This window comes from Erithacus rubecula, assembly GCF_903797595.1.
Source record: "Erithacus rubecula genome assembly, chromosome: 18".
NCBI classification, from domain to species: domain Eukaryota; kingdom Metazoa; phylum Chordata; class Aves; order Passeriformes; family Muscicapidae; genus Erithacus; species Erithacus rubecula.
Window position 1 is genome coordinate 664,255 of NC_136670.1, and position 15,825 is coordinate 680,079.

At 40.7% G+C, this 15,825-nt stretch overlaps 1 protein-coding gene across 12 annotated transcripts in view; it reads right to left on the bottom strand.

Moving 5' to 3' along the window:
- Positions 1-15,467, bottom strand: part of RBM39 (RNA binding motif protein 39) — a 29,624-nt gene extending 14,157 nt beyond the window's left edge. For 3 of the 12 annotated variants that reach the window (XR_013776275.1, XR_013776276.1, XM_079321300.1), the window contains exons 1-8: positions 15,066-15,467; positions 11,900-11,962; positions 9,995-10,044; positions 6,911-7,105; positions 2,487-2,552; positions 2,328-2,381; positions 880-997; positions 142-294 (exon numbers count right to left, since the gene is read on the bottom strand). Coding sequence is in view for 9 of the 12 variants with exons in the window: in XM_079321300.1 (XP_079177426.1) it covers positions 142-294; positions 880-997; positions 2,328-2,381; positions 2,487-2,552; positions 6,911-7,105; positions 9,995-10,044; positions 11,900-11,950 (687 nt within the window). In the remaining 3 variants the exon portion in view is untranslated. Of the gene's footprint in view, positions 1-141; positions 295-879; positions 998-2,327; positions 2,382-2,486; positions 2,553-3,434; positions 3,600-6,910; positions 7,106-9,990; positions 10,045-11,603; positions 11,677-11,899; positions 11,963-15,065 lie in introns of those variants that run through there. The other 9 variants (XR_013776274.1, XM_079321303.1, XM_079321301.1 and 6 more) reach the window with 8 other exon arrangements.
- Positions 15,468-15,825: the final 358 nt, after the last annotated feature.

Sequence of the window (15,825 nt, forward strand, 5' to 3'; positions counted from 1 at the left end):
CATTATCACTAGCTTAAATAATCATCCTTGTTAAGGTTTTTCAAACATTCAGTGGTAACCAAATTTTCAGACATTACGTTTCTCATCAAGATACAAGAGGCATAACTCTGCATGGAAAAAACATGGTTTACAATTCCTTACCTGTGAAGCCTGTACGATAATAGGTACACCCAGGACTCTCTGTCCAGTCAGTCCTATTGCCAAGGGTACTGAACTAACATCAACAAACTCAACATAAGCAATTCCCTTGGAACGTCTGGAATTTCTATCTGAAATCATTCGCACATCACGAACCTGAAAGGCAAGAACACAGACAGAAATACTTTTAAAGGAAAAGGAAAAAACCTAATGCAGCTTATTTCTCACATATATATTAATATGGGGAATTATTTGTCAAGGCAACAGCTTTAATTCTACAGTAGCATACGCCGCTTTTTAACAAACACATCCCAGAGGCAAGCTAGCATTAAAACTGCTGTTCTGTTTTTGTATGTGACAGAACTTGCAGCACTCTAATGCCTTACACCAGAAACTTACAGCTGATAGAACAAGTGAAGTTTTTCCAACTTAAAAGTTACATGAATTTTAAAATTACACTATAACCGACAGACGTAACTCAAAAAATATGAAAAATGAAGTTGTTCAAGTCACAATTCCATCAACATGTTTTGCCTCACATCACATTAACAATTAAAAACTGCATTTTCGTGTTCAAAGCTTTTAATAATTAGTTCATTGCTAATCCACCTTTGCACAGGTATAGGAAGCTCCAGAAAGCCACATGCCTGCAATTCTGAAAAATTATCAAACCTGTACTTAAGCTGTACTAGAACAGCTTGAGGCAGAATTCAGAATGATTTTAATTTCCTTATCAATTACCTTCCCTACTGTAGAGAAAAATTCTTCTAGGTCTCTTGGTCGAATTCTTGCAGCCAATTGCATGCAGAACACTGTTCGAGCATCCCTCTCCTCAGGGGTAAGATTATCAATAGGTTCTCTGGAAAGAATAAAGCTCAGTTAAAAAAAAAAAATCGACTGAATTAAGATAACTCATCTCTGGACCACACATGAAACACTAAATAATCAGTACTTCACAGTCTCATGGGAAAAAATATGCCTGGTGTATTAAAAAAGGCAGAGTTAAGAACTGTAGGGAGTACCAAATATTAATATAATAAGTTATAACATGACTGAGTACCCTATTTCAACTGTGAACGTTAAACATTACTGGAAAATTGTATTTTATGTGCAGAAGCATGAACTAAATGGAGGTACCACTTTGCTACTGTCCACAACTGGTACCAGGTACCACTATGAAGCTTGCATGTCCTTTTCATCAAAAGGATGGAAGGACAAGAACACAAAGGCAAACAGGGTGAACTAGCACAGACTGGGTGTGCAAATTCTCAGACAAGTAGTGTGAGCTAGGCTTTGCCAACTCACATCTTGCATTTACCCAGTCACTTTGGAGTCACTACAGCCACCACATAAAACATGACTGACATCAATGCAAATAGAACTCCCGGTCTTCATTTCATAGTTTCAGCTTGTCAACCCATAAAGAATATGAGTAGTGAATTACTTTGATCTAGAACTAGAATAATTCTATTTCAATACTGAACTATTAGCTGAAATTAGATGAACCACTTTTAATGTATTAAAGCAGATCTGACTCGTACTCAATTAGAAGTGAAACAAGAAGTAGCATGGTGGATGGACTGAATTTCCAGCCATGTACAAAGTATTTTTGTTACAATAATCTCAGATATTAATCACTGAGGAAACCCAGTAAAAATTTAAATTGAATTATCTCAGTAAGAGTTTGCCAGTCATTGAAAAATAAAAAGAGATTAGTTAAATTTAACTGCATTAATGTAAGAGAATAATCTCATTAGCAGGTATCTAAATCCTATTCCCTTAAATGAGAAGTCTAAGAATGGATAAGCAGCTTCTAGACTGCAGAAGCCTACAGCCTATCAACAAATAAAACAAATAAATACTGGACAGAAGAAAGAAGCATTCATATTTTCCCATTCCATACTCTAGATTATTAAGCAGAATTTAGCAGAAAAGCAAATTTAAATCACAATGAATGGGGAAAAGATTGAGAACACAGACACACAAACATATCAAGACTTATTTTGCAAACTGACATGGGAAGAAAGCAATGTATTATCAATGCTTTTCTCTCCCTGGCTTTCTGAATGAATTCCAGCATCTCTTAGGAGTATAAGCTGGAGAGCAAGTAGTCATATTATTTCACCATCACTTTTCCAACTCCAACAGAACAAAACTGAACAAACTCAAACACACATAAAGAGTCATACCTAACAGGGCTTTTGTCTTTTCTGAAAGGACTTTTGCTTCTGGAGCGACGTCTGCTAAAAAGAAAGACAACAAGATTACAAGAAAACCTTCCAATACACTAGCCCTGGTTCTAAACAAAACCTATTAATGATGCAATGAAAAACAGAAAAGTCAAAAACCTTAATTTGATGCTGTGAGGCAGACCAATCTTCCCTCTGATGGCAATGTTGAATTTTGGACCAGAACTATGGCAGAAGAAAAGACAAGACACCTGAGTACTTGGATTCAAGATATCCTGTCTGTACTCACATTACACTGCAAGTGCTCACCCACCCTTGCCTCTGAACTTGTCAGCATTTCCATTAGCAGCACCCACAGCATGCACAAGATTATCAATCGGTTATCAATACATGCAGCACTTCAGACCATAAGGCAAAGAATATGATCCCCTCTCACTTTCTCCTACATCACAAAAGCCCAGAATATCCAGGATCTTTCTTGAGCCACTCAGCCACAGCACATTTGTATGTGCAAACTACTCCGAGCTACAGCTACTATTATAACCACTTTCACCTGTATTTTTTTGTCCACATGCAAGTTCTACATACTGATGACTGCAAAGCATAACATTCATGGCCTGGAACTCAGCCTCAGAGCTGTATGCCAAGTGGCACTGGCAGGATTACTTGCTTGAGTGTAAGATTTTAAAATCCAAAGTTCCATGAAACTCAAGGTGCAAGAGCAAACCAAAGTAGCTCCATGCAGACACCTGCAAGGGACACATTCACTAATGTTGTTTCAGCTCTCATCACCGAAGTGCTGCAAATATGTAAATAAAGCTTCCTTAAAATTCCTAATGGCCATCAAACCACAGAAGCAGTGAACCCAGCTGTCAGCTGTATACAGACATGTAGCAATAAAATGAATCTAATTTAATTTTCCAGGTATCACAGAGTCTGTTCAAACAAACTAATCTGTCCTTTGTTTCCAAGTTAAGGACAGTCCTCTTGCTAGTTAATGGGGAATCCAGGAACAGACTCTGATATGAGCAGTAAGATTCATCCTATGTGCTCTCCCCTGACTTAGATGTCCTGGTAGAGAGTTGTTCAAAAGGCAAAGAACAACACCTGTTAACATTCTTCCTGTATCTCCACCAAGCGCAGAGGCACTGCTGTACAAACTGAATGCTGTGCACTGGGCTTTGGCTTTCCATCTGTACACAATTGATTCTTTCTGCTGTGGCTACAAATTGATGTGAAACACCCTGAAAGACACGGCGAGCTGAAGACAATAAGTAGTCTTTCACTAAATCCATTTGGCCACGCAATTTGTCTGAAAAACGTCTTCTTGCTCCTCAGCGGAGCAGTAATGCTTATAGTTAAACTCAGCATCCACCACAAGGAGGATGCCCATTTTGTAAACATGGCATGACAGGTGGAAGTAGTGGGCCAAGATCCAAAACCATGCTGGCCAGGTTAAAGCAAGGGAAATATGGCCCTGTACAACACTGGAAAAAAAAATAAAGAAAAAAGACCATTTAGAAACTACTTATTAATAGAAGATAACTACTTATTAAGAGAAAATAAGACATAGAACACAGGTACATGTGGAGATGAGATCAGTATTGATCAAAACCAGACTTTTTTTTTGCCTAGGATAAATTACTCCATTTCCTGCTCAAGTCCAGACAAATTATTGCTGGGAGTGGCCATTCACGGTCTTCAATATCTATGGGATAACTGCCAAAATCTCCATCTGGAAATACTGATACTAATTTCAGAGGCTACCTTCTTATCAGACATGGGATTACCTTGCACCTTCGCCTCTGAAACTTGGTGCTCTACATTTCAATTCAAATGCATCCAGAAAAACCAAGTACAGTGATTCCAGAATACTAACATGCAGAACAACTAAACAATAATAAATAATTACAACCCTAAGTTTTCAAAGAAATGGTGAAAGAAATATTTCAAGTATTTGTCTAAACCTAATGAATAACAAAATCCAAAACACAAACACAACTGAGAAGTAACAGTTTTCAAATGCACAAAGGGGGGGGGGTTCAAGAGGAAAAAACGGCAAGGAAAACCCACAACCCACCATAACTCAAAATTTCCACTTTCACTCCTGACTAATACTATCTACTACTACAGAACTCCATGAAAACAACATTAAGAAACCCCAAACCACTGGAATAGATCAAGCAGAAAGCTACCTAGGGCAAGGTGAGAGCCCAAGTTACCTTGTCAAAATCTCTTTTTAACATAATTCTCCCTGTGTTATTTTTGGAGATATTTGCTTGTAAAGATTTGCTTCTAGATCTCCAGTGAAGTTTCTTCTTTGCTTCTACTGTCTCTGTAACTGCTGCCCAGTTCCTGCTAATTTGTATGGAAGCACCATGTCACAAGCCATTAATCTGTATGTCTAGGAGTCACCTTTGTAAGCCAAAATCCTGTGTGCAGCCACATCACACACTTTCACAAAATCTGCATGATGCCACATGGCCCAACAATGGTCAGGTCAGAAGACAGCCAGCAAATTATCAGCTTTTACCTGCTCATTCATAGTCATGACTCTGACAAAACAATGCCAGACAAGACAAACCAAGTCCAGGAGAATCACAAGGAACTTTCAGTCATCACTGTAATAAGAATGTTTTCCTAACAGCTTTGTCGAAATTCTTGGTTTCAGAAGAGAAACAGGATGGTCTAAGTGACTTCTACTGCATGTTAGCAGCAGTTGGGATTTGCCTGATAGATGTCTAAGCAAGACTACTCAACCTCTTTCTCCCAAGGGTCTTAATGATACATTAGGTAACACTTAAGGGAAAACATACGTGAAAATAACATGAGAAAAAAATCCCTGTTAACGCTAAGCAATGGAAGCCAGTCACCTCATTTTAACCTTACTTTTAAAAATTTAAGTATTTAAACACAATTACAAGCCTAAAGTGAGAAATTTCAAGTTTTTGGGTTCTCAGTAACACCTGTTTCTCCTTCTCCTTCAGAACTACCTATAGTAAACTTTTTTCTCACTACTACTGAGATGCCTCATAATTGCTCCCAGCAGCAAAACCATCTTGGTTTACAGGTATCAGCTGGAAAATGAGCCTTTATAAAGCTCATGAGAAAGATCACAATGAGGAGGAAGAGTTAAAAATAAGATAAAATAGGAGCCATGAAGCAATATGATCTGGATGCTGCAGTCAGCTACAATCTGTCAACAGTAACTCCAACCCAGAACCACTGGAATAGCCTAAGGAGAGATTCCAGAAATAAATTCTCCAGCCAGAAAGAATACACTGGCAGCCACTTTTGAAACACTGAGCTTATGGCACTGATACAGAGACAACTTCTTTGAATGAAAGCTCAGTATTGGTAGATCCAAAGGTGGCTGGTGATGCGGGAGGCCTTATCTCCAAAGTTTTTGTCCCTCTGAAATTCAGCATCTGTTGTACAGATTTAAATGTGGTTTCTGCATTTCAAGGCTTGAATGCATGTTCTGAGGTCCTACTCTTTCACACATTTAGAGCTAAAACTAGAATTTCAGAATCACGTTAGCATGTTTATCATTTTAACAAGACCATTCATCATCTACAACTGAACTACAGCTTGCTGACTGCCAACAGTCAACACCACAGCTTCTGAGACACACATGCCTGCCCTATATAACAAAACCATCTAAACACACTACAATTCTACTTGGTTAAATGAAAGCAATGATTTGGCAACTGAAGCAGCAAAAAAACTATGAAATGAATAAGCACAACTATGTATCCTCAAAGCATACTATATTATCCCTGCTTCCTGCTCACTGTCTCTCAACACCAGAAGAATCACCCAAAACTGCTATGGGAGAGTGTCAGGATAACAAAAAAGACCCCCGGCAACTACTTAACCTTTCTGGCATAACATAGTGCAGTAGAACAGGCATGGGTAATTGTAGTACTATCAATACTTTCAACCTCTACTTGCAGAAATTATTTTGGAAGACCAGAACACTGGAACTCCCACATTTCTCCAGGTGAAAAATCTTCTTACCCAGTGAAAACAAGAAATAGAATAAGACCCTCCAATAGTAAGAATCAGTAAGAATGCAGCAACTCCCAAGTACAAGACGAGACAAAGGACATTCTCTCCACATTAACACTCCACTGGAGGGAAGGAGACCAGCAGGCTCCATATACAGAAGGCTGAAGTTTTTGATCGAGGTCCTCTGTACCTTGAGCCACAACAGTGGCAGCAGCATAACCCAACTAGCTACAGTAATCTTACAGGTGCCAAAGAGTTGTAGGAAAACAACTCTGCACTGCTGAAATCTTTACAACTGAAGCCTAGAGAAGCAGTGTACGGAGGCTGTGATACTCAAGACAAAGGAAAAGCAGGGCTGATATATTATGATCCCCACATACACAGGACTGATGCTGCACAGCATGCCACTGCACCTTAGAGGACTTGGAAATTGTAGTAGGCTTTCATCACGAAAATGCTATCTTCTTTTCTATGATAATTATTGACCAATTTAGAAAGCAGAGAGTGAAAATGTAACCTTCCACATTGTAACACTGAAGCAGCACACATGCAAGTCTGAACAAATAACCTACTAGGGACTTCTATAGCGGCCTCTGAATCTGCGATCTCTACTCCTAGACCGGCTGCGTCTGCGTTCTTTGCTTCTGCTCCGTTTCCTTTCCCGGCTTCTGCTCTTTTTCCGTTCCCGGTCTCGGCTCCGTTTGCGTTCCTTACTTCTGCTCCTCTTTCTGTCACGGCTTCGACTTCGGCTCTTGCTCTTTTTTCTCCTGACAAAGAAAAGCACGACTTCAGTTACACACATAGTTCAGTGTTATTTACACCATATTCCAAATTCCTCTGATGTCACAGACACTGAGAGGAAAAGTTTCAACCTGTTGGTCTTTACACTTTTTTTGTTAAATGGGGGGCTAAGCGTGTCAGCCATCATCTATCATGAGCCAAACGAAGTCTGCAACTGCACACATTTATTTAAATTTTTTTAATTGCTAGAGAATGCTTTCAGAAGAGTAAAAGGACTAAAAACCCATTTCCTGTGTTAGACTTATTACATAGCAGTTGCAGTACTTCATGTGGCACTCAAGCATACTTTAAACATGGCTTCATGACTCTAAGAATAAATGATACAGCAAAGTAAAACAAAACAACAAAAACAGAAGGGAAGAGGCAAGTCTGAGGCAAAGGAAGGTTGTTTCCTCTTACTACTCCCTGCCAGTAGTCTTTACCATGCTGCTTAAGAGTTTTGCTTCTTATTTGCTACTCTCATTCATAAACCACTTGCTTTTTAAAGTCTATGGCTGTTACACATTTGGGACAAACTGCAGGTTTTCGTAACTTCACCAATTTACTTAGAAAATTGAATCTTCTAAAACCTGCATGTCAATTATACCTCATATTTGAAAAATAGTGAGCAACTGTTCATTATTTCATTTTGATTGTTCACAACTTTCTTCTTCCACCTCAGCCTTGGAGCACCAAAGCTTACAGTCTCCTAGCTTCTAAAATATATCTGTATGTATACATAAGACAGACGTTAAACAGATGCTCAAGCTATTACTTAAGACAGAAAAATAATCAACTTGGCCGCTAAACTTTTGAAGATCAAAACATCCTTTGTCACTGATTTTTTTTCCTCTTCCTCCTTCTGCATCTTCTGATTGCATATATCATCTTTTCTCAACCTGGTCACTCATACTCTTAAAAACTCTTTTAAAAGGGCACATTAATTACAAAAGTTCATCCCTGTGGAGTTTCTATGGACATGTATAAACTAACACTTCTAGTTAGTTTCAATTTCTGAAGTAAAAGAAAAAAACCTCTCACCTGCCACATCTGAGCCTAATTACCAACAGCTTTTGCTCTCCAATCACCACCTAGGAAGTTCCACTCAAACTACCTTAGTATTTATCTCTGAAGAAAAACATTTTGCAATTACATTTTAAACACCAGAATATTTCATTTTTTTCTTATCTGCCACAGTCCATTACTTTCTTTAATATTTTTGTATGGACAGAGAAGCTGCTGCATCAAAACCTGATATTCAGAAGCTTCATAATTTCTGATAGTTCTCTTTTTCCGGGTGGTGCCATCAGCATCACTTAACCATACTTCCTGCTTTAACACAGTTTGTGATGGTTAGGCACACATTGTCAATCTCCCCTAGGATGCATCATTTACCAACATTTCCCTAATAAAACCCTAAAACACTCACCACTGAAATAGCTCTGAAAAACACTCCCTGGAGCTCACTATACTGGCCAGTACCAGTAACTAGTAAGTACAGCCACTCTTCACCAATGACAGCAGCTATTCCCTATCTAACAGAGGGAACCTGCTTTGCAGGGAAGGACTTCCAGCAGTCCAGACCCATGCTCTGCCTTCAAATCAAGATTGAGCTGGACCTACAGTACAGACTTCTATAAAAATGCAGATCCTTAGTTCTCCAATTAATAAAATAGACATTTAAGTATGATTTGACAATTACTGAAAGCTGCCCATTGTTTTTTTTTTTTAAGTTGCTGATGTTTGCTGTGGATTTTCCTGACAGTTTGAATCTTATTTCAGTATTTGCCCAACTGAAGATAAAAAAAACTATTTGAACAATTCAATTGTTTTAAAGCAAAGCAGGAAGTCTTGCAAACCCCACACACACCTTTGTCTTCAGCAACAGAGCACACTGTCACACATCACAAACAAAACAGCTTTTTTAAGATTATAACGGAACAAGAACTGTATCAAAATGAATTCCTAAGGTGTAAAAATATTGATAGTGGCTGTTTTTGATGGGGTTTTAGCGGTCTAGTATTTAGCATAAAAATTATTCACAATATGATTTAGAACACAAGATATAAACAATTTCAGATAATTTGACTCCAACCTAAGTCTGACCTTGGAAAGGGATTAGTAATTTCCCAAATATTTATAGACCCGAAAAGAAACTTCCTTTGGAGTCCTTCAGCATATCTGTATGCCTTCAGAAGGTGACAACAGCACACATGCTGACTTCAGTGCATTTAGGTAATACACAACTAACTTGTGTATTAGTCAAACTATCAACTTCACAATTGTTCTTTTTACATCAACTACCTCTTCACCAAATGGTGCTTATATGGTAAGGAGTTTATTCTACAGATTTAAAAACCTTTTGGATATCAGCATGTGTTCCCACCCTGGAATTATGCTTGCTGAACAAGGTGAGCTTGTACTCTTGTTTTTTTAAGAACTGATATTATAAATTTTTAAGTTTTCAAAGGGCAAGGATGCAGAGAACAGAGCAAGGTGATTCAACATCCTAAACCTTTTAAAGAAAGCACTGGTGTCTTCAACTGCTTTCAACTGCTCCAAATTATAATTCTACAAAAAAAAAAATTAAAATCCAAAATCCATTCCACAGTTAAAGTAACAAAAATTTTAAATATGCTGATCATACCAAATCTGTATTTTTATCTGGCGCTAGGTGAATGTTTCCGCAATTTCATTTACATCAGTTGCAGAGGGTATTAACTACATTTGTAAACAATAGAAAATTTCCAAGTTGCTGCAACTGCAAATACCAAGCTTTTTACAAATTATTTCCTTAAATACTACTAACATGGATTCACAAGTCCATGAAAGTCAGCAGCCTCTACCCAAATGTAGAGAAATGAGAAAACACTTACTTCTTGCTGCGTTCTTCATGGCCATTGGCACTGCTCAATTTGTTCTCATCCTAAGCAGGGTTGATAGAAGAACATCGTGAGGACGAAGTGGAAATATTTCAAGTGGTCAAAGGGTAATGGGAATAGGAATAAGAAAATAAAAAACAAAAATTTTAATACTAAATTACTTGCTTACAGTTTTATGTGGAAAACTTTAGAAAATTTAGGTAGGCATGTTTAACCACTTTGCTGCTTAAATTTAAGTCATACAATTACAAAATACAAGACTTACATCATTTTAAAGTGTGTATTAAATTGTAGATACTTCCTTACATGGTTTAGAGAGCAAGTTATCCTGTAGAATTCAGCACTCAAGTGGCTAAATGTTATTTCTATAAAATTTAAGAGGAAGTCTGAGGTGTTTGCGAGCCCCTCTGATTAGTACCAAGGCTATATCTCTGCCTAAGCCCCGTGGCTACACTAGCAGCCAGCCACTATGGATTTCCTGTGACCGATGCCATTCCCGAGATCTTCACTCATTTTCGTTGAAGGGTTGTAAGAGCTTGATGTCACCTCTGTCACACATCTCGCCCTGAAGCAAACAGGGATTCACACTGCTTTAGTAACGTCGACTCCCAAGAAAGCCATCAATAATCCACCAGTCCAGCCTAAACATTCCCTATTTCCATACCTGTTTACATGGAAAATATCCATGTTAAGCCAGGACACAAGAATTTTAAAACAACAGTTCACAAATTTCTCTTCAAGATGTAAACATAACTGCTAGATATTACACAGACTAAACATACCACTTAAAACTTACAAATGCTCATCCAAAATTCATGACATGGTTGTAGTAAACACTGTGGAAGAGACTAACAATAGCTGCTATATAACTTATATACTGGCTTTACACTTTAATCACATTGGTTACATCAAAAGTACAATTCCTAGGCGACTTAAACTTATATACATTTCTTTCAAATCAGTACTAAAGCATGCAGTCTGTTAACACTTCACCACCATCTGGTGGAAAACAAAAAAAGACAGTATTCATTTGCTGCTGGTTTAAGTGAAAGACATCACTAAACTAATTGATAAAAATTTCACAGAAAAATTGACATTTCCTAATTAAACAACTAGGACAGAAGAATACAAGAGCTTATTTTAGAATGACACCGCAGACTGTGATACTGTCTTTTACTTGCTAAGAACATTCTATTCAGGGATCCAAGAATTTCTGTAAATTCGTTCACTCAGCAATTGATTTTCATCTGCCCTGTTGAAAGATTAACCGCCAGCAGCCTTCTGCATTAAAAGCAAGTCCCACTCTTCTTGCACTGAACAGATAGTTCAAATATTTACTTGCCATGGGACTAGTGAAAAGGTTATTCTTGGAACCCTGCTGTTTTCCCAAATCACTGCATTCACCTTGTTGCTATACCAAACTAGACTTCACAATTTTAGAGGAAAGGTTTTAGGATTTTTGTTTCTGGGGTTTGTTTTGTTTTTTGTTTTGGTTTCGTTTAGTTTGTTTTTGGGTGGATTTCTTTTGTTTTGATTGTGTTTGGTGGTTTGTTTTTTTTAACCTAGGGGACCACGGTACAGCGATACGTCACTCAATTACTACCTTATGATTGACAGTTCACACTGGAATCAAAGGTGAATTCATGGGAGTAGAGGTGAGATATCGTTAGGCAAGTCTACAAAGAGAGATAGATGGGCATTTATTCATCACGCTGAAGTGAAACTACTGCACAATATAATTACATTAACAGTATATATTAACTTGAAAGTTACATGTAATGTATGTCCAATAAGATAAATCATGAGGGCTCCAGGGATGTTAGTTTACAGTTCAGCAGTAGTTTCATGAATAATGCTAAATTAAGGTAAAGAGGACCTCACTAGCATATTTTTTCTCACCTTCTTGTAAGGAGCTTCAAGCATTGCTTCAATATCAATATCATCAGCCATTTTTCAGGACACCTGAAAGAAGAAAATTCCACCTGAGTTGGAAAAACCTTTGCACTTTATACCCAAAAGATTTTGTTTAAGAGGTCATGACTGCATTGGCTCAAATACACGAAATCATGCTTTGGTAGGTATTTCCAACAAAAACTGGAATGAAGTTTTGCCCAGTGAGATGATAACGAATGTGTGCAATGTAATTACAGCTCCAAACAACAAAACATGATTAAACACCATCAGCCAGAAGAAACCCCAGAGGTATTCCACCAATTTCTTTCAAAACAAAGAGCACGGCATATTTATGACACAGAAACGCAGCTCTGGTGGCCATCTTGAGTAGTGCTAGAGCTTCACCAAAGGACAATGAACAATCAGGCAAACCTGCTCACAGCTCCTATAGCCTTTGCCACCATCATTTACCAATCTCAGCATGTGGACACCATGGTGCTTTATGAAATGCAGCCTCCTGCATAACAGGGGTCACAGAAACATAATTATGATTCCAGCACTAAGAGCTACTAAAGCATACAAAAAGTCCATCCAGACTGTAACTTCAGTTTCAAAACAAAAAGATGCACCACACCAGGTAACACTTGACACCACAGACATTTTGGGTTTAGCTGCTGCTCTTATTTTCCAATTTCTATCGCTTCATATAATTTTATGTTCGCTATACTCTGAATTACTTTGACATTTGATTTCCTCTCCCTATGCAGGGATGCTATTAAGCACCTCTCAGGACTCTTGGCATTAAACTTAAGATACTCAACTCTCTTGGTGAAGTTTCTCATATTTTTCTTTTTTAAGCTCATAATGGCTAGTCCTCTAGATCCAAATATGACAGCCCAACACTGAAAATTTGCATGTGCATAATAAGATGGACTTTAATCAAACAGGTTAGTTCTTGCACCTTGTCTAAAGGCACTGCTGCAGAACTGTGCTGTCCCGAGACTTGGGCATAATAATGAAAACGTTGCAACATGTCAAGATCCTCTACACTGGTCACTTAAAATGTTGCAACTGAGAATGCTCTACCAGAGCTGCAGTACACCTTACCTTGGCCTAGGGATACATTCTAGAACCCTCAAGCAGGATCACAACACCGGACATTCACACTTAACTGAAGCACACTAACCTCATTTTCAGATTATTACCTGTTGGGCTATAGTGCTATTACTTACAGGTATGATCATCCTTAATTTAAGTGCAATGGCTCAATTTTAATTTTTACTGCAGTATTTACAGTATTTATATTCAGCTTTTCAAGCCAACTACGTACATGCACATAATTTAATTCACAGCTGTTCAACCAGTACGTAGTATAAATAGTACATCACATTAAAGGCCATGAAAAAGGCAAATCCAGAATTCTACAAAAAAATATGATTCCCACCCAAAATTACATTTACAGATGTGTAATCTAGCCAGCATATCCAGCTACACTTGGGGAGGAATTCTTCATCCTGAAGATCCTGAAGAGGAGTGGCCAAGATAGGGACCATCAAGGGCATGGTAAAGTGCAGAGGGAATGCTTATTACTGCATTCACCCAAATAATGAGTGAATGAACTATCATCCAGTGGATTCAGAACAATGGTCCTTATTCACAAAGCATTTAGGCATTGAATTCACTATTGAAGGGCAATGTGGATCCTAACAAAGAAAAAGAAGCACATGCAATGTTTAAAAAAACCCAAAAAGTTTACAGAAAAAGGTTTTCATTAAACAAAGGCATGCCATGTGACCCTGAACCACAACTGACAACTAAGCGCACACAGAGAGACCTGTCAATGTGTGACTGTGCTGCTCATTCTTTTTTTGGCATTTACTGCTGGCCACCATCACTGACAATCTCCTGAGTTGCATGGACCTTTGGCCTCACCCCAGCAATCTGTACCCTTTGTACTCTTCACAAAACATTTCCACAGGGACAACAATATCATGGTATGAGAATACCTCCTCCCTATGTGTAAAACAGTTCTGTTATCATCCTTGCAATGCACACATGTATTGCACATAATGACGTTACATATAAAGTTGAAAGTATTTTTTTAAAAACCACAAATGAAAGCTTGTAATAACTTTAAATTACTAGAAATTCCTGACAGATTTTCAAGTATCTTTCACTAAACGCTGACACTCCAAATATTTTTCCTGAAAGCTGCGTGTGACTAACTTGCTTGTACAGGAAAACAAGATAACAAAACCACCCTAACAAGGAAAAAAAAAGAAAACCAAGAAAAAAAACCATACAAAAAACCTCATCCCAAACCATCAAAACAAAAAAGGAATTAACTACACTTGAACCTTCGTGGATGTACAGAAAACATAAGAGGACAGGAAATTTACTGCAACTGAGCTAGTCACTATTTTGATTAAAAAAACAGTCTCATTGTGCTGTACTGTATCACATAAAAGGACTTTAAAAGAGTCCCGTTTTCAAAATTATTTGGTTTAGAAATCCAACAAATTCCACATGTTTTGCATGTAGTGTCCTAGAAAAGCATCAGGAAACTTTAGGGAGGACTCCGATGCCTCAGAGGAGGAACTCGCCTCTCAGCAGGACCTATACGTCTGCGGGCAGGTCCCCAGCCAGAATTTCCACACACTCCTGATCGAGAGGAGTGGATTTGGTTTCCCAGAAACAATGATGCCCAGCGGCGCCTGCCCCGCCGTGGCTGCCCTCCCACCCCGCTCCTTCCCAAGGCCTTCCCTCCCCGCCCGCCCGCCCGCGGCGGCCGGCGCTCCCCCACCTCCGTCCGCCCCGTCTCCCAGCGCTAACAGCCCCGCAGCCGCTCCCGCCCGGTCCTTCCGCACAGCGCCACCGAGAGAAGAGGGCGGGGGGGGGCTGTAGCGGGGGGAGCCGGGGCGGGGCAGCGCCATGCTGGGGGCAGCCGAGCCAGCTCCCGCGACGTGGCCACGGGAACAACCGAACCGCACGGGGCCGCGCCGCGGGCCGGGGGTCGCCGGGCGCTCCGGCCCCGCTGAGGCGCGGAGCGGCCCCAGGGGCAGGGCCGAGGCGGCCATGGCGGCGGGAGGGGCGCAGATATCCAGGCCGCAGCACCCCGCGGACCAGGCTGCCGCTCGCCGAGCGAAGGGGCCCGTGGCCCACCCGCAGTTACCTGCGCCGCGGGCAGCGCGATCCTCGCTAGGGCCCCGAGGTCCGGCAGCGGCGGCTCCGGCGTTACTGCGCTGGCGGTGGAGAGTGGGCCCGAGGGCTCAAGCACCTTCTACAGGCGTCTGAATCTTAAATGGACGGCGGCGCTCAGGCAGCCCTGGGGAGCGGGAGGCGGGAGGCAGCGCGGCCCTGAGTTGGTCCCGGTGCCAGTCTGGCCCCGTCTATGGCTCCGCGGCTGATCCCGAAATGGCGCCCGGCCGCTCGCGGCTCCGCGCACGGCACGGGGGCGACCAGCGCACCGCGCAGGGGCTCTCGCGAGATTCACGGTCAAACTAGCTGCTGCACGCCTGGACTCGCTCCCTCTCGCGAGATATCGCGCCCGGAAGCAGTGGCTCAAATGCTCGCGAGAGTGAGGCAGACAGGTGGCCTTGTCACGCGCCTTTGAGCTCTCGCGAGGGCTGGCGCGCCCGCCTGGGGCCCGGCGGGAGGGGCGGGGGACGAAGCTGAGGCCGCTGCGGTGCCCCCCTTGCCCCTGCCCCGCGGCGCCAGTGTATGCGGGCTTGTGGGGCGTTCGGCGCATGCCGTCCTTCCTTGGCTCTGGAAGAGCTGATCCTTCAGGATGTTCTGAGCGCCATGCCGAGGATTTGTCATAGGCTCTTGCTTTCCAGCAAATTAAAGTGGATTAGGTTATGGAGTGGACAGGAGTGTGAAATTATTGTGTCCTTTACCAGGGATTGTGCTGACGTGGTAATGTAATAGGGTCT